The 19,241-nt window shown below is 45.6% G+C and overlaps 2 protein-coding genes across 2 annotated transcripts in view; one reads left to right on the top strand and one right to left on the bottom strand.

Moving 5' to 3' along the window:
• Positions 1-9,164, bottom strand: part of T265_06728 (hypothetical protein) — a gene marked incomplete at both ends in the record, with an annotated part of 21,502 nt that extends 12,338 nt beyond the window's left edge. The window contains one exon of the mRNA XM_009172065.1: positions 9,019-9,164. Coding sequence (XP_009170329.1) covers positions 9,019-9,164 — 146 coding nt within the window. The remainder of the gene's footprint in view (positions 1-9,018) is intronic.
• Positions 9,165-17,504: 8,340 nt separating this feature from the next.
• T265_06729 (hypothetical protein) overlaps positions 17,505-19,241 on the top strand; it is a gene marked incomplete at both ends in the record, with an annotated part of 10,074 nt that continues 8,337 nt past the window's right edge. The window contains one exon of the mRNA XM_009172066.1: positions 17,505-17,554. The remainder of the gene's footprint in view (positions 17,555-19,241) is intronic.

Raw genomic sequence — 19,241 nt, forward strand, 5'->3', positions numbered from 1 at the left:
CTTTCCTATTGTGATTTTGTGATTTTGTATCGGTCACTTTGCTTGTTAATTTATCCGAACACGCTGATAAGGTCCTAGCCGGCTACATAGGAAGATGTGTCAATGGATTGTCAAGATATTGCTTTCGTGGAGGATGTCGGGGTAGTTACTGTAAATCAGAACTTTGTGGTCCGATTGGGCTTACTTTACTTGTTCACCAAAGTCACACTAACAAGAGACTTTCGGCTCATTCGTCATTGATTTGTGGACCTAATTATTCTACTCAGTGACCTAGAAGAGCTGTTATTTTAGCCTTAGATGGAAGTGCGATTTTTATTCAAGACCAACAAGTAGATAGTATTACAATGCCTCCTTCTCACAGATGCATTCATGAGACGTCCTGAAATCCACCAACTTGACTCAATCATAGCAAAGTTCTAGTTTCGTCGACAAATCTAAAAAAGTATGTCATTATAAATAAAGCATTACAGCTACCAGGGTTCTTGATACATCTCTGTGGAGCGTATTCAGCAGTTAAGTTTATAGTTGGAGAAGAAACTGACGGCTCATTCCAATTAATAATCAGTCATTCGTCAAGAAAAACCGGTGATTCAATTAAAAATCCCATTGCAAATTCAGACAACTCATGGTCGACGTTATCGTTGTAAAACAGGTTGGTTAGGTTATTGGGTGGCTAGGCATTTGGCCAGTCTGATGACAGGAAAGTAGCTTTTTACCACACCGCATTAGCTGACTAACCGAAATGCACGATGACCGCTTGGCAAATCTTTTAATCGGATTGCGGGTTGTGGGAACGTCATGTCAAGCGTGCGGTCGAATCAGTAATCGGGGGTTCTCGTGCACCGGGAGCTAACAGGCTTCAACGCTGATGTGGACAGTCAAAACATCAAACAGAAGTCGCGGCCTGCAATCTGGGAGGCAGACAGGCGTACCAGCGATGATATAACAGTCGCAGCGAACGTAGTTCAGGCTGGTCGGGCAGAGGGGGATTTGTCAACCTGTAAGCAATGGGCCAGCCGGTCTTACGTGCATGCTTCCAGCAGAATTGGCAGTGGGCCTGGCGAGGATGGCCCGAAATCAGCAAATCGGTTTCCAACTAGTTGCATCCGAAAGCGCTAGATGAATCCCGTAGATAGGGTTAAACACTCTGTACGGACCACCTCGTGTTCTGTCTAACTCCTACCGTATCAAGAACAGAAAGCTAACAGTCCGGTCGGGTGTAGCCAGCACCAAACGTCGGACTAGAAAGCGTTTCATGAAGCACGAGCTCCCAGTTAATACGGAAATTCAAAGATATGAAAGGGTGGGAAAATGAAATAGGTGAAGTTGCTTGGGAGTTCTGAAGGGACAACTTGCGTCTGCACCGCTAACGTACCCAAATCAACGAAAGAAGCAAAAACTGGGCACATAGATAGTTTACAAGCTGAAGTCAAACAGTCACAGATATATACACGACCAACTGTGCATATGACACCTTGAGTGCCGGGAGTAATTCACCAAGAGACTGGATAAGCCGAGATCTTAGCTATGGTCTGCACGCTGTGCCTTTAAAAGGCGGACACACGGTGAATGAAGATATAGACTCAAGAAAGAATGATACAATTTCTGGGTACCACAGTCCTTGGTATATTGGGTTTCCAAAGTGGCGCAACATAAAAGTTTGGAGTACCAAAACCCAGTGTATCTTTCGTAAGCCATGTCTTGTCCAATGTAGAATATGTAAAGAACCAGTGAATTAAAAACGTGCTTAATATAGCGGTATGTCATGGTGAGGTGGGCTTTTACAGTACCAACGCTGTTCCATTGAAACGCTCGACTCAGCAGTCTTGCACCCAATTCTATAGTCACAGGGCCTGCGGTACCACCTTCTCGAACTGCCATAAAAACGTTGTCTGTTGTGTACCTACCCCAAGCCAGATCAAGCTGTCTCACCGTTCTGCCTACCATATGATTGGAAAAGTATTCTGGTTCGGTCATTCCACAGGCCTGGATATCTCTGCTTGTTTGCTGGTCTTCTTGTTGATGGGTAGCATTTTTGAGGGATGAAAAACTCGCGTGGTGGTCCTGTACGTCCAGACATTGAAGGTCGCCTTAATGTGTGACCTCCACCTCTCTTGCAACAGTCGTGGCGGCGTAATGTGGTTTCCGTAACTGAACGATGAGTGGCATTATGTCCCGCCCAAGAAGGAGCTAACACTTCTGCTCTTTAGCCGCTCATGGCTGACTGGCTGAGTGAACAACTACTGACTGGAAAGTGGCGGGTTCAAAACGCTTCGGGCACTGCTGATGATGTCAAATAAGGATGAAGCAGCTTCTCGGTTAGTTCGGTTTAACTTATGAAAGAAATCTCGAGCGAAAACATCAGTAGCGTCAGGAATGCGCGTCTGTGTAGGTGGTTGCTGAATGGGTTATAGAGTTTGCACATTAGTAATCACGACAAGGACAGAAATAAGAGATATGAGAAGAGGACCGGCGTGAGTGGTGGTATGTTACTGTGCATCTTTTTGCTGCGAGGGTGACATACTTGTGGCTGGGATCCACCTAAAAGCGACCCCTAAATCAGAAGGGACGAAGTAGGGAGGTGACTTTGAAAAAAGACGCGGGATATCAACAGTGGCCTCTTTTTGCTTGTTCATTCCGCTGTAGTTAGCAGGTAAAGCGTCCAGTCAGGCGGAACTACATGAGGCCGATATGGTGTGAAGCTACAGGTATTCATACAGTTCATCATTGCATGCGGGACAGAAGGACTAAGCCTTTGGCTAACATCGTGGCCCCAAGGTAGCGGCGGTTGCTATGACACTTGCAGAGGAGTGCAACTTGTAGTAAAAATGCCGCTGCACATGTTCCAACCCTCACTCTGTCAAGCCGGATTACTGTTATGTTCTGACGTCTATCCATTCACCGACCTGGTGTGACAGACACTGAACGTCACACGGACAACTTTCAGTATGCAAAGGTGTGTCACAGAAGTGGACAAAACTTTCAAACACGGTAAGGTGCTGTCTTTTCGTGACCGACCGTAGCCCAGGCAACAAATTCTCTTCTCCAATTCTTCCCAATACCCTCTGGAATGAGCGCCAATGAACCATTTTGCTAGGTGTATGTGACAATTTCCCGGGCTTCTTTTATGTCATTGCAAGCCTTTCTCCGTAACGCGCCTTCCATTCACAACTACCTGGAAGTTGAACTAGGTACCAACGTAATCCTGCTAGAGTTGTGTTATTGATCTATTTTAATTCCTTCCACCTAGCTTCCTGAAAAAAGGGAAATTCACTCTAACCCGAATAGCGCATCATCCTGTCAACATGCGTTCTCCTAAATCAACCATTAAAAGCTCAGATATTGTTACATTCGTTCACTCGGAAGGTCTTTCATCAAATCTCACTTTCCTGGTGGTTGAGTTGGGCAATAAACTGCACCGCTTGGTAATCCTGTTTGTGATCTGCATGGTACCCGAGAAACCTGGAGTTCATTTGGGTCCATGGCTGTGTCTCTTTGCGATAATAGAAGCTTGAATGATTGTCGTTTACGTCTGTGCGCCTGCGTGGTTTGTTTGAGAAGTATGGTGACGTAATTCAGGCAGATTCGACATATAAGTGTAGCGGAATGGCTACCACATGTGACATGTGGTCCAAGAGAATGGTGCACTGTAAGGAAGTGTGCAAGTCTAAGGTCTTTGGCGGCCCCTGGAGACGCGTAGCTGCATTACAGTTGCATTGACAGCTCGTTCGACGGGTTGACATTTTTTGCTCTATGTTCGATCGGCATAACCGGATTTCGCGGTGAGTCCCCTAGGCGCATGCGCTTAGGAAGACGAAGGTAGCTTTGTTCATTAATTGATTTCATGCCTGTTAACTGTCGTGTCTTGTTGGATGTGTGAGTGGCAGGTGGGTTTTTTCTGTCGTAAAATCCACTCCCTCCTCAATGTAGTGTAACAGTGGTAAGCAGTATGTCTTTCACGCAAGCTAGGTGAACGGGGCTCTGGTCCCTCCCGTTAGGTTGGCTGTTACTAATTATTTTTCCATTTATTTTCCAGGTACAACTGCGGAACAAATTTTTGATGATTCTGTAATTTGCTTGCAATCGGTTATGGCATATTTATTTTTCCAAACAAATGGCTTCACACTTCCTGACAACGCAACCTTCACGGCAACCAAGAAACCCAGGCCTTGAGTTGAAATCAAACCTACATAGGTCAGAAAAAGGGGCACAATTCTCCCTTTTTGTATATATCTTTAGTGTGGTCCGGCGCCTCCGGGTCAACATAAGATCGGTGGTTAACGCAGCATATGTTTAGAAATGCATGCAGGCGCTTTGCGGCCTACATGTGACCGAGGCGCTTCTGGGGTGCTTCACTTCAAGCATGTTGCTTGTAAGCCGAAACTTCATTACGCTTTCATCAAAAACAGAAATTATCCAGTCCGGGCACCGAAGATCTCAGGATACAAGCGCACTGTAGACTTGGGGTATTATCCCGTTGGTTGTTTCCTACTTGGCATTTAGAACCGCCGATGCGTGGAAGCCATCCTTGCGTATTCGTTAAACACGTAACAAGCGCGCTATGGAAGCAAGAGGGGGCGGTGATTCTTTGAAGGTAGGGGTTCAGGTGATCTCTATGGACGAAGACTGGGAAGAATGCTTAACAGCCGAAACTGAGTTAGCAAGGTTCCACATCAACAATCGTGACATAACTAGCAGGAATCGATCACTACATACTTCAATAGCTGCCCTCATTCTCAGCTGATTGATACCCCCTTCATCCACCCATAAAACGTCGCTTCAATAGTGGACTACCAGAAATAGAAAATGGGTAACTTTCTCTGGCATAGCTGCAAACGGTAATTTTGTTCAGCTGGTTGTGAAGGATGCACCGACGGTTCCGTTAATATGGACGAGAGTTAGGACGGTCAGTGACAATACCGGCTCCTGTGTATAGCGAACACGATTCACATGAAGAATGGTTTTCGAGGTGTGCACTTAGGATAACACATAATTACATGTATGCGAATCAATTCTATCGAACGACGAACCGTGTCATAAATATTGATGGACGCTGAGTGAAGACAGTAAAAATACAGCAGTAAAAATAGCTGCTAACTTTGAGCTATTCTAAGTATTCGCTTTGGTGTTAGCGAAATTGCACACAAAAATCATCGTCCGCTTGAGATAGAGTTAGATTTAGGGACAGCATTGACGATTCCACTTGCCTAAAGCAGGCAATGTTAAACTACTCAGAAATGCACATTATTCGCATCCATTACTTTTGGAAAGCTGTTAACAATGTAAATTTTAACACAAACAACCCTATTATATTTATATGCTACGTCCAACAAGGTCAGTCATAAACTTCCATCCCGCACAGTTTCCAAATTTAAATGTTCACGCCAATCAGAATGGGGATGGCGGCGCAAGGCGCGTGATCGCCGCTGCTCGAAAATGAATGCTTTGTAGCGTGGGACGTCAGGAAGTCAGCGGTATTCGACGTCCGAGAGGATGTATCGACGGCACAAGTCGGTTCTGAAATGTGCAGATATACGGACTGGTATTAATGAATCCACACGGTATAGACAGCACACATGCGCACAGGTTGGGTGGGACAGAAAAGAACACCGGAGCGTGGCAACGACAAACGTGTATTAAACCAAAACCGGAACCGAAAGACGGGGGTCCAAAGTCAGGTCAAGGTCAATCAGGGGGGTATACAAGAGGGTTACTCTTTCCTGCTCGGGGCTCGTGGTGGCTCGTCCGTGATACCTGCAATAGGGAGAGAGAGAAGGGCACACATAAGGTCATATGAGAGACGTGCAAGCAGATACAGTCGAGTTTCAAATGCGTTGCAGCTCCCTGAATTTGAACTGCCACTCAATTGCAGTTAGTTTTTTCGTTCTGGTTGTTCAAATCGCAGTGCTTGATATTTGTCTCAAGGTAGTTTTATTCTCACTGGTGCATTCAGGTTTTGACTGTAAATGGGTGTTTTAACCTGCACACTTAAACTGGAACAAATAATGTGGAAGAAACCAACAAAGATTGGTTTGGATATGAAGCGAAACAATAACATTTCCCGAGATTTGTAGACAGTTTTCGGAGACAAGTTGGCTTGTGCGCGTGGTACATGCATCAGTTTTTGCGTGCTCGAATTGTGAACAGGTTACCTTAAATTCTCTCTATGGGGACCCACGGATTGGACAACTACCTCTTTATCACACACATTTCACTTTACAACCATAATGAGCCTTCAAACCACTGCGGAATCGGCCGATCAAAGGACGCACAATGCTCTTATCTGCACAACTTTGACGAGTAAAATAGAGCCTTTCACTCCGAAATGTCGCATTTTGATGAATTGGTTAGTTGTTAAATTCGACTGAACGCGCGTCAATAGGGCGATCCATCAGAAGACTAAATTGTATGTGTCGGACGCTCGTGTCCAACGGCTTCAACCTCATCACCTTTAATATAACAGTAATAAGCACACGTGCCTTAATCGCTCAACGCAAACCTGCGTCATTTTACATCTAATCATTTTATTGTAGGGATCGTGGACGAAAACAACAGCCAGATTTCTGATTTGTTAGATTTACTGACTTGAATTTAGACGCGGGGTCAACTGTGCCGGTATTCCAGAGATGCGCAGTTGTAATGCTCTGACGCCTCCCGCTTTATATATGTCAAGAATGAGCTTATTTTCCCCGATTCCAAAGTTTGTGTGCCTTCGCGAAATAACTTCGGAAAGGTATCATTTAAAAGGCGTTTGATATAAAGTCTCTGGATTTATTACCGGGCAAATTTTTGCTTTTGAAACAAAAGTTTCGTCAGTTCAGGTGAATAAGTTTCCAAGTGGACGGAGAAGCAAGCAAAAGGGTGCCGTTTGACTAGTCATGTTTATCACTGTGAAATGATATTGGAAGTTTCCTGTCACTTACTTAGCTACTACACATGGGTTAAAAAGAAGTATGCTTAGTTTGAAATGGGTTTCGGTACCCTGCTCTTTCTGTCCAGGACAATGTAGCGAGTTATCCCTCCTGAATTTTATTCACTAGTTTTGTTGCTCTGTGTGAGTGAGGATGTGTGTCAGGGCTGAGGAAATTAAGAGACCTTCAGTGTGTTCGACTCTCCTAACTTCGATACTGACAGATGCACGCGATCGTGTTTCAGCGCTGTTGATCAAAAACAGCCCCATTATACTTTTTATCCTTGAATGTTTGATGACATCGCCCAAGACCCTAGTCACCATTTATAAAACTTGATCTTGACCAAAGATTTTCGACGTTTTTCAAGTCCACGCTGTCAACCATTACGGAGCATCAAGCCATCTTCGGACATTAGTGTGAGCTCCTTGACGAAGTGTTTGCATACTTTTTGCTGTTGTTAATTTGCGCAACTCCCAGGCTGTTTACCCGTGTGAATCCGCTGTCACACTTCTTTCCAGCGCACAAGTGCAAATGCGGGCAATACTGGACTGAACTCTCTGAAACATCCCAAATTTGGAATGCTTCGAATTTATTAAACTGAAAAGTTTTCTGCTTTTCATCGAAAGACTCTTGCTTATTGCAGAACGCCTTCATTTATGGTGGAGAATATCTTGAAGTGTCTGTGGATTATGGTCAACCAAACATAAGAGGTTATACTCCCGGGCATATTCAGAAGTGCTTTGTTGGGGCTCGACAACCGAACTTACGGGATGGTTAGGAAAAGCGCATATTACGGAGCGAGAGGAACAAATAAATCACGAGGCTCGTCGGTACCACGTTTTATAGTTTCGTCTCGTCTGAGAACAATCAGTAGAGCTGGCAGAAGCTTATGCGTATTCGACGACTCCCGAGAAGGTCATTTTGTTTCAAGGGAACTCAGCACCTTTGCTGCAAATAAAAGGACTCCCCGCTGTGCTAACATGTACTAATATATGCTTTCATGTCATTGGCCTCTCGGATGGCATGAGAGTTAAGGCAAACGCTGGTTATTTGACAAGTCCTGAATAGATTCACTCTCCATTCTCTAGAATCTGGCTGACTACATACACGCACGTGTATGCCACCTAGTTTGACCCTCCGACGAGGCCGATCTTGCCTTGCTTGAGCAGGCAGACGGGAATGTCGTGTTCCATCTTGTACGCTTATCGTTAAGACCATGTAAACCAGCATTACCGCTGTATTGTCTGAGAAGGAAAATATTCGGAAGACTATTTTTGGTCGCTGAAAGTGGCGCTAACTTTTCAGTGATTGGATAAAAGTGGTATGACCTATACGCCTACTCCATAGATGAAAGCTAGGCCGGCTCTCACGGGCCTATTCCGCCAGGCGTTCGAGTCAATGTAGAACAAAATTAAACAATTCGCGACCTAAGGCTATCAGTCTGATGTTGCACTATATTTTGCGTGCTATGGCGTCCTCCCGGTTTGACGTTACGGAGCAGCGAAACCATTGTTAGTAAGTCCTTTTTGTTTCGCGCAGTTTGTAATGTTTTTCTCAAGCTAACTTCAAGAATACTTCACTTTGGCCATCCTGAAAAAAATCTGCTGATTAAAGGATTGCACATCCCAGCCCAATGACAATAAATATGACATCCATTACGGGGCTGTCGGAAATTCAATGTATTTCAAACCAATGATGACACCACTTTGCCAAACTCAGTTTGATAGCACACCCTCAATCATTCCATTGGTACTCTTGACCGTAACTTTCGCCCACACGTTTGTTTAACTTCAAATTGGAACAAACTCTACACTTGGGCTAAGCCGCCTGCGAAATGCTTTTATTCAAGTCTACTGAAACTTTCGCTCGAATTTAGCCGTTTCGGTGAACTTTCAGTCTGTGCGCTCCAAAAAGTTAATAGTTTTTTGTACAGACCGCTTTCTGGCCTGTCTCTTGTCGCCAACTCACACTACAAAGGAACCGTTACACACAACTCCACTATATCCTAAACAACAGTGAATCTCTATATTTACACTGTACACCATGTTTCTGATATTCTTGTTACCTTTTATCAGCATTGCCAGTCCTTCCACCTCATCAAATACACTTGGGATTTTTGTGTCCCCGGCTCGATCTGGTTTTTGTGACCCTGGCCATGTGCACAACATTCAAAGGCCACGAGGCCTCAGCGGTGGGTATGGGTTTCAGTTCAACATGACCAACCGGATGACGCCAACCCTGCTGCTGCACCATATCTTATGTTCTGGTTCCTCTTCCTTCACCATTACACCTTTCTTGTCATATGTCAGACAGGAAACCTCTTGTTTTGCGTTCACTCGCTTTGCTTTTCATCCGCCACGTTCAAATCTTAACGATCTGATCTTGCTCGATGTTCCCTTTCAAAAAAGCATAGTAACCGTGCTTCCTCGCCCTTGCGGATTTAGTGGTGACCACGTGTACGTCAGATAAAGCCCACCAACTATGGCAATGTTCCTTTTCCAAGCCCCCGGGTGCCCACAATCCCTGCTAGTTATGCTTTTATTCTGGCGGCAACGTTTTGATCATACCTAACAGTATACCGCCCACAAGTTGGGAATAAACCTTCTTATTATTGCTATTATTATTATTATTATTGTTATTATAGGCCCAACAGTCCAAGGCCACGAGGCCTCAGTGGTGGTTTCAGGTTTTAGTCCTAATTGACCGACTGGATTATGCTGTTCTGGTTCCTTTTTTCAGCAATTATCACTTTTCTCGTCATGTGCCTGGCATGATTCTCATCGTTTTTTTGCCCGTTACCTTCAAATTCAAACTTTACGTCGGATGATGTCCACGGTTTATGACATGCTTCTTTTCCGTGCAGTTCCCTTTGCCCGCAAAACCCCACCAGTCACCGTAAAACTTTGATCACGCCTGACGGGATGTCGCCCACTAGTGGAGAATAAACACTTACTTTTGTTATTACCATGTGGATTGGGACAGAGGAGGCTAAACAAAAATTTAGGCTTCATCATGACTGTATGGAATTACTGGATAATTTCACAGCTTACGACCTGGAAGATCCTTTCTAGCAGACCTTTTTTCAAATAAAATACGTCGATGTGTATCGCTTCAGAAAGTCAAAAAGGTTGTGTCCAAAAGAAAAATATTTCTGGCAGAAATCAGGCTTCCCCACGTTTCGAAAGACGTCTAGAATTATCCACCCAACCCCTTTTGTGTCACTGCTGCCAGGCCGCCGAAGGAAAACGGAAGGCCATCATACTTCCAAGTTGCCCAGGACTAGCTAGTTGACACACGTTAACTTGGTTACCAGCGCCTGTTTTGTTTACCCAGCAAAGTGATTCAACAACAAAAATATGCACTGACCCTGCAACCACTCGTCACTAGCGCATGAACATAATTTGCGATGTCCCAAGTATCAGTAGGGGTTCGCCGTTGCAAATCGGAAAAGTAGGTGGGCTACAGAGACTGATATTCAGTTTCCTCTTCATTTTAGCGGCCTAGTAACACATAACTCGGCGCTATAAAATATACATTAGTTTGTAATTTGTGTTCTGTACCGACAAATAATCGATTTTGTTTCCACATTTCTCCATGTGTGGGCAGCGGATACTCTCTGAGTTTGTAACTACCTCGAGGACTGGTGTTCCTTTCGAACATGCAGCTAACTTCCAAATTCTCCATAAAAGTTAAATTTGCCTCGTCTTAGAGCGATTCCATTATGTTTGGGATGGGACCCTATCTTTCTATTCATTCCCCGTTGATTATGTTCACCGTAACCGTGTGTGTCCCATCAATACTCTTCGCCGACAAGTAACATATAAACACTCTCACCTTCATTACGCAGCGGCTGTTACTTTATTCTGTTACAAAAAATGTTCACGCGTTTGTTTTTTTCGTTGGCCTGTGCCTTCCAACTGGATGGTACGTCATTTTCCGTCCCGCCTCGTTTAGAAGCTAGTTCAACAAGTTGCTGAAATGACCCCTCCCTTTTTCTAGAAGCACCTAATCGTTGAAGGCGTTTGATTCCCTACCTTCCCTTAGTGCTCAAGTCTGCATCTGTTTGCGCTCCTCCTACGAGGTTTGCTATTTTTCGCACTTATGTATTTCTTTCTTCCTCATATTAGATCTCATACCACGTATCCATCCTAATCTAATTCACAGTTGTATTGTGAGAAAGCTATTTAACAGTGAGTCAAGCACAAAGCCATTTTTGGTTTGGGTGCCGTGGCATTTTGCTGTCAAGATTGTAGCCTGAAGTTATTCCACTTCTGAGAATTTCAGAGTGACTGAATTTTTGGTGAGTTGAGGATGAAGATAGTCCTAGGTGGTTAGCTCAGAAATATATTCACCGCGGACCCGAATATTTTATCACATAATGAAGTGCATTAAGAGCAATGCGGAAGTCCTTTGTTTGAACCCTCCCAGTGAAAGCTCCTGTCAATACAATAACCATTGGTGTGAAACGTGTATTTACCACAGAAAACAGGTCAAATCCTACCTACAGTGCCTCTCATAAAGCGTATTGGGTGACAACATTCTGGAAATTTCGACGTATTCTCAGTGCGGTGTTGGAGAAGGGTATTCGGAGGGTCCCGGCATACGTTTAACTGCAGGGTTTACAATTTCGGCCAATCAAAGCAGGCATTGGGTCTCGCTAGCAAGCGGCCCAATCATACAGCCAATCGCGTTCGTGACAGGCTTCCGGCCGTGGTGGTGCCTAATTATGGGTGGTGAAAGGGTGCGGAATTCCGTCTGACGTGAATGTCATCAAGGACCTTTGAAGGAACAGCATCACCACAAAGCAGCACAATATAACCAGTACAATGTTGCTCTGTTATGCATGGTGACAACTGCTTCTGTGCTGTTTGTGCCAGTATGTAGAGAGTAGATGCGCATCAGTAACCTGGAAGAAGCCCTGAAGTTCTTCTGCGATCAAACTATTCACGGGTGCTGATGAGTCTCCGCAGGTTCATACCTCTTCGTATCTTGGAATTGATAGCCACCAAACTGATTCCATGCTGATCCACGCACCCAATATCAGTGCATGAGTCGTCACAGGCAGTGAACTGGCCCCTTCGCCACTATCCTCATGTATTATACAAGACCTGTGAGTTTCGTATTCAGTCAAGAATTAGGGCGCTTTTGGGTGCAAATCGATTTGGGCGCCGGTTTTGGTTTTTGATAGCTCCTCTCAAGGAGAAACCATTTCACTTTGTTTTCGTATGGTCTACCGAAGCGAGTCCTGTTCTAGACGAGTGCATAAGTCTGTTGTTGTTTGATTCTTTACATAGTGCTTTCCCATGTTGGCTTCTCTACGTCCAATGCTGAACTGCTGGCTAGTTTACTTCAAATCTACTGCCGTGGCTTACTGAGCGGTAGCGCTAATCTGTATCGGTCCCTTGGCTTCCTGCTCCGCCCACTATGATATATCAAAAGGCACGGGAGTTTTGCACAGCCCTTCATGGAGACAAAGGAAAATTATTACAACTGTATTTATAAGGTAGTCACAGAGTGTTCCACAAGGTCGAGCTAGAAACACCGTGAGGGGGCGAGAGTCGTCGAGTCAAAGATGCTCGATCCGGATTGGCTGGCATTCTGACCAATCAGGGCATGCATCCGTTCGGTCCGTGTTCTGCACGGGACATCCGTCCCTGATTTTTTTCCTGTATTCCCTATAATATCCGTAACTCTGAATGTTTACGCTCACTGTCGACATGTCGAGCTGTCCTTAGACAAAACCTTTTCCTTCGCTTGTATTCCAAACTATGGAACAAGCTCCCCTCGCATATCCATACTATCTCATCTCACGTAGGCCTTTGAAAGGCCATCGATTCTTACCTTTCTATTGAGGGAGCTGAGCGCCTTTTCGCGTCTCAGCTTACACTGGAAACTTTTTGAAATAGGCCCTAAGCCCTTCTAATCTGTTCACTCACCCTGATTGTCCCGTTACTAGGTCCTAGCACTTACACCTACCAGCCTGAATCTTTAGCACCAATCCGCAAGTGCGAAAGCCACCCTCCCAAGTGTTCTTATCTATAACTTACAACTGTAGCTATCTCTCATGCAGACGTTCACTTCCAGTGATTACATCTTCCGCTCTACGAACTGCAGAGAATGTCTAGCGCCTGCCGTCGTAACTGTCGTCAAGTCCGTCTCCACTGATCTGGTCGCATTTCCTTCCTCCGGCCTTAAGGTTTTGTACCCAGCCAAATTAGTCCTAGTTCCTAAAGCCTGGTCCCATACCTGTGTAACTCTGTCAGCTCTAATTAATGTCTGGTGCTTTGCTTTGACTGGATTTAGCTAACATCAGCCAAACTGAGAGTACCGTGTGAGGATTACGGCTGACGTCGAAGTGCAAGGAGTTGCCACTTTCGGCGAAGTGGGGTCACACCCCCCGCAATCTACTCCATCATCCAAACGTAGCACACGTCTTCTTCCCTCCTGTCATCTAGAGCGATCATTTGCACAAAATGCTAACAGCTTACCATTTCCTTGTTACATGCAGTCACAACTAGCACTTAATGGCTGTTTTTTGCCATGCACCATTCTTTTTCTGGAGTTGAGAGCAGTGACTAGGCGACTGATGATCCTTAATGTTACTCTCCTTTTAGGTTAACGTAATAGACCTCAGTCGAGCTACAGTTCTTATCAGTCATCTGGGAAGCTGTTACTTATCCACTTTCTACTTGCCCACTCTCATTGCTCATATTAACCCCTCTTTCTGCACATCAGGGATGCTGTGTCATGATGCTTTGGTGAGCCAAAAACTACCGCCCGTTCTCAACTAGTCCAACGGCTAGCCTCCCTGCAAACTACCTCGACGACAAAGTTTTCACTTTCCCAAAACTAGGCGCCTACTCTGGCTCAAGTAGTACTTGGCTTCTAAATCAGCAAACGTATTCACCTTTCTTGGGACTATTTAGCTTGCTGTCATCCCCGTTTATATTTTTTTCTATTGACACCGTTGTATCTAATGCCTCCTAAAACCCGCCACACGCTACTGCTCTCATTCCATTTCTTTCTCGTTGCCCCTCTTCCCAAGCTTCGAACTTCGACTGCAGTTTCCCAAACGCCCCTTAGAACTGTCATTCATTCAAATTGGCTGGTGTCCGGTCTACACTCACACGGTTCCCCAACGAAAGGGAAATTATCCATGAGCTCACATCTGCATGTCACTCTGTGTCACTATCCGTCTCACTTAGAACCAGCTACCATGGAACAGCGTATCCCTTCTCCGACCGCGGCATCCTTGACTGCCGTTACGGGGCTGTCCATAAACCGAAGAATGCCAGTGTGATGATAGCATGGCACTGTCATACCCGGTGAGATGTAATTCCCGCAACTATTTTCTCCAGAATCTCGACCGCAACCCCTCGCATACTCAGGCCTGTAGTTATAGCTACGAGCAAATTTTTCACCCGGCCCCGTCTCTGGGATGAGCTCTTCCGTACCCGATAAATTTTCGCTCAGATATGGCTAGCTTGGTTTTTCTGCTGCAATTTCGGCTTGCCTCTTGCACAAGTTCAAATCCAAATGCGGTGTTCGGGTCACCCTATGTATTAGCAACTTGACTCATCCAACCTATCCTACGCACCTGATTGCCCTACAACAGTGCAACCAGTGAGTCTACTTAGTTTCAGATTAAACCACGTTTTTGAGACAAAATTAGCCATATGCTCCCAATATGAATTACCCCATCTCCATCTTCACTTTTGCGCCGCTGGTTCTTGGCACAATAGGATAAACCCACAAATTTCTCAACGAACGATTGTGAAGCCACTTCCGAAGCCCCAGTACACCAAGTTCAAAACCGAATGTGCGCCAATAATTTTCGAAAGCGATTGCGAAAGAGTGACGGTGGATGAGGGTGCTGTTTGGACCGAGGACATATGCAAAGAAGTGTAACATTTTGAGGTTAGAGTTTTTAGTTCACTTGCAGGGGTTTTGCAGAAAAATGCATTGTGTCGAGGGCGCGGGCTACTTTTGCTCAAGGTCACTCATGGCTAGCAATGGTTTTAAGCTTTAGTTCATGCCAGCTGGCTCTCTTTCAACTAGTCGGACCTCATGCCCATTTTTCCCAACAAGTCGGGAAAGAAACCTAATATTACCATTTAATCGGATGTTCCCCACTATTTATGACATTGTCCTCTTTTTGTGCATTCTGCACCCTCACAAAACCCCCAGTTGTGCTTCGTTCTGACTGTAACCATATGATCATGCCAGACGGTATGCCACCCACAATTTGGGAAGAAACATTATTATTAATATGTTTATTTATTAGGGACAGCTAGCCCTCGTAAACCTCTCCTTGAGAAAGCTGTTCAACTAACTGCTGCTTTGAACTGCACTGTGATGAGTCATGTAGCTGCAGTCGCGTTTAGGTCCGTCCCTAAGGCTGCGAGCATGCCGATCTTGGATCTGGCACCCTCCACTTCTGAGGTACGTCAAGGCTGTCCGTTGTCCATTGTAGCGTGTTCCTCTTACGGAGCTGCGGACTGTTGTCGGAAGTTGGCCGCCTTGACGTGATGGTGCTGGTGATCTCATTTTTGCCTCGTGTTTGCCATATTCGACTCTGTGTCCACCACAGGGACCATTCCTCATATTCTCTAGTCAGTGTCTGGCCTGTGTGTGACTGTTGTGGCGTTCCCTCTGCCGGTCCCCTTTCTTGACTTTACGGAGCGTGGTAGAACGATCCGCATGAATCTGCGACTGTAACCTGGAGAGTTTGAAACGAGGGTGGAATGTTGCAGGATGGTGGCGGGAGCAATCAAACTTGACCGAAGTGAGAGAGCTGCCCGTGTCGGACGCCAGGAGCTAATAGCCATCGCTTCAAGTTTACTCCCTCTGGTCTCTGGTTTCGCTGCAACTCTGGCGACCACAAAATCGTCAGAATGTGGTGCTCTCGTGAATGTATTGGGGCCTTTTGCAGTTGTTTCGTTACAAACGGCACTGAGGGGTTGATCTAAGTGTTGAAGCTCATTAATCCAATTGAGGACCAAGAGATCAAGTCCTGTATAGTTCGTAAGGTAGCAAGTAGCAAAGTTGAATCCCTTTGAACGTTACGGAACATCTCAGCTTTCCGGCCAGTTTGGGGCTTCCACCAGATGCATTAAGAATTGTGTACTTTTTGGTTCCACTGGTGGCCTTCCAAACACGTTCCAGGTTTGTTTTGCAATCAAAGTGAAGTAAGGACCTCTATCCAGTTGGAGGGTAACTGGTGTGCCATTGATGCACAATGCGACGAATTTACGTCGACCGGGTGATTTCATCCCGAATGCGGCGGTCATGGCACCTGCCTGCGTCCTTTTGTCGGGCCGGTGTTTGCGCGAGCTCTTGAATTTGTCTCTCCAGCATTCTTCCTTGTGACCCTTTCGACTGCACCTAATGCATCTGTGGTTCCGGCAGGGATAGTGGCGTGAATAGTGCCATTCTTCACGATACTAAAAGGGTGTGGGCGGTTTTCTTGGAGTTCATTTAGAATTTGACTTACTTTTGGCAGTTAATTTTCATGCCGAACCGGGCTGAGAGAATTTGAAATGCACAATTATTGCAGCTTCAGCCTTGAGATTGATAAGATGCTGGCAATCGGTGACAAGTCTCTGAAACCCCAACTCTGGATCCTGTTGAATTCGATTCAGTAGCCGGGTCCGAATATCTGCATCGTGTGACGATTGAAGACCAGCCACGAAGATGAGACACTTGAATTGATCCTCGGTCATGGAGCAGAGCTGAAAGCGCTCGCATTCTCTGTTGACCACACCGGAATATGTGATGAAATCCTCAGTACCCCTTTTGGTAATCTTGAGACACTGATAACGAATATTGAACAAGTTTGCTTGCTCACCGAATATTTGGGCCAGAATTTTGTCAGTATCTGCAAAACCAAGGTCACGAGGAAATTTTGGGAGTATGAAATTTGTGAACCGATCATGTTCAGCTGTTCCCAGTTTCCGCAGCTACAGCCGAATTTTCCATGCATCGTCAAACCGAGCAAAGTCGGTTTGACACATGTCTTCATATGTCTTGAACCAACTTTCGAAAGTTCGTCCAGATTCAGCATCGAAATTGAAATCCGTAGTCGACCTGGCAGCAGCATCTGCGGAAGAAGACGGAGGCTCAAACGTTTTTGTCGCGTTCACCGACATACTGAGCATCAGAGATCCAACAAGCCCCATTGGAGCCTCTTCGAACTGCTTCTGTTGCTGCTGTAAAATTAATTGAAGTTACTCTTCCGAAATTAACATCGTGGGTTCGGGTTATTGCCAGTTGTTGTATCCTGATGGACGGTAGTGCAACTCTGTATCGGTCCCTTGGCTTCCTGCTCCGCCCACTATGGTATATCAAAAGGCACGGTAGTTTTGCACAGCCCTTCATGGAGACAAAGGAAAATTATTACAACTGTATTTATAAGGTAGTCACAGAGTGTTCCACAAGGTCGAGCTAGAAGCACCGTGAGGGGGCGAGAGTCGTCGAGTCAAAGATGCTCGATCCGGATTGGCTGGCATTCTGACCAATCAGGGCATGCATCCGTTCGGTCCGTGTTCTGCACGTGACACCCGTCCAAATGGCGTGATGTTCGGCTATAAGAGATGGCTTGCCTTTGTACAGCTATAGAGAAGCTAGTCACACTAGCCATAGCGGTAAGTGAGTCTTCTGAAGGGAATGGACCTTACCGCGGTATGGCAGTTTCTGTATCCCTATAATCCACTGTGCTGTACTGGATGGTGCATGCATGAAACTCATTGAGCTTCCCCGCCGTAATTTTGTTCGGGGGCGAGACTCACCATAGACAAACTCGCGTCACATCGGCGACATAGGTGTCAGAGGTTGGCAAAAGCTGTTCTGGCCTTTCCAATTCGAGAAATAATATCATCTCCAGCCAGTCCACCGGGACTTATACAGCTGCTCACGTAAATAGATTTATCTACCACGTTGATTGGCTCATCTGCAAGCATGAGGTGTGGGTTTGATCCCTTCTAGAATTGTAGCAGCACTTTGCACTTTGCAGGTGTGAAATGCATGCCAAACCGTGCGGCAGAGTTATTTAGGTTATTTAAAATCGTTTGCATTTGGGAAGGATCTGAAGCGAGGAGAGAAATATCGTCCGCACACACAATGTCTGTGAGGGAACGTCTCAGAAGCATTTCGACTCCCGAGGTTTCAGAGTAAAGCAGAGAAATTTCAGGCAGCATATCAATGACAAAGTTGAAGAGGAAAGGGGAGAGAGCACAGCCTTCTCTTATACCACTGGATATGATGAACTCAGGCGAGACCTTCCCGTATACTCGCACGGGACCACAGGAGTTCGTTTACAGTGCCCGCATCAAGAAGAGGAATTTTGAGGGGCACCTTTGATCGCCAGAGTGCCAAAGTTGCTGACGATCGGCAGAACCAAAAGCAGCTTTCAGATCTAAAAAAAACCACCAATGTGTGACGTCTGGAGGAGTTGCGCTGTTCAAGAATTTGTTTCAAGGTAAAGATATGGTCGATGCTTCCTCGACCAGGGATTGATTTTCACGAATCTGTCTCTCCAGCTAAAATTGCGAAACTTGATGGAAATCAATTTTCGCAAAATAATGCCAGAGAGGATACCAGGCTGATACCATGATGACTTTCGCATGACATTCTTGCTCCCTTTTTGAAAACTGGAATGACGGTTGAGGAGCTCCATTTGGCTGGTATTCTGTTTTTGTTCTAAATCTTCTACAGTATAGCTGTCAGACTGTTCACAAGGACCTCGTCATCTTCTTTGAAGAGCGCGGAGTGTAGACCATCCGGGCCAGGTGCCTTGTCGCGCTTCAGGATTGAAATCTCGCGCTGGGTTTCTGATGGTGGGTTGGTGTCAGTATTCCGTCCGGACCCGCTTCGTTTTTTCAGCGGTTGTGCTGAAAGAGACCAGGTGGATTGTTCTTGGAAGTGCTCAGCCCACCACTCAAGGCGGCGATTGAGGGAGTGAATTGCTGTTACGTCTTTTTCACATATTGCCTCACGGACACCTCATCATCGTCATCATCATCGACAGCATGACATCAGTGTTCAACACTGATGCTTCACTGCCGTACAACCATGACTTATTTTAAAGACTTATTGAAAAGCAAAGAATAAAGGTGGATGGGAGAGGGGCTTCGTGCTAGCTTAACACAATCATTCCGAGGTGCCTACACCTCCAGACATTAACTCAGGCAATCTGGATAGAAACTGACAACAAGAACGCCACTAACATCGGTTGACAGCCATATATTGTAGTGTCTCCAACCAGGCACAGTGAGGATCACGCGGTCCCCATCCTGGAAGGCGAGTAGCACCGACAGCACCCAAGCGTTTCGT

The sequence above is a fragment of the Opisthorchis viverrini genome (genome assembly GCF_000715545.1).
Source record: "Opisthorchis viverrini unplaced genomic scaffold opera_v5_144, whole genome shotgun sequence".
NCBI classification, from domain to species: domain Eukaryota; kingdom Metazoa; phylum Platyhelminthes; class Trematoda; order Opisthorchiida; family Opisthorchiidae; genus Opisthorchis; species Opisthorchis viverrini.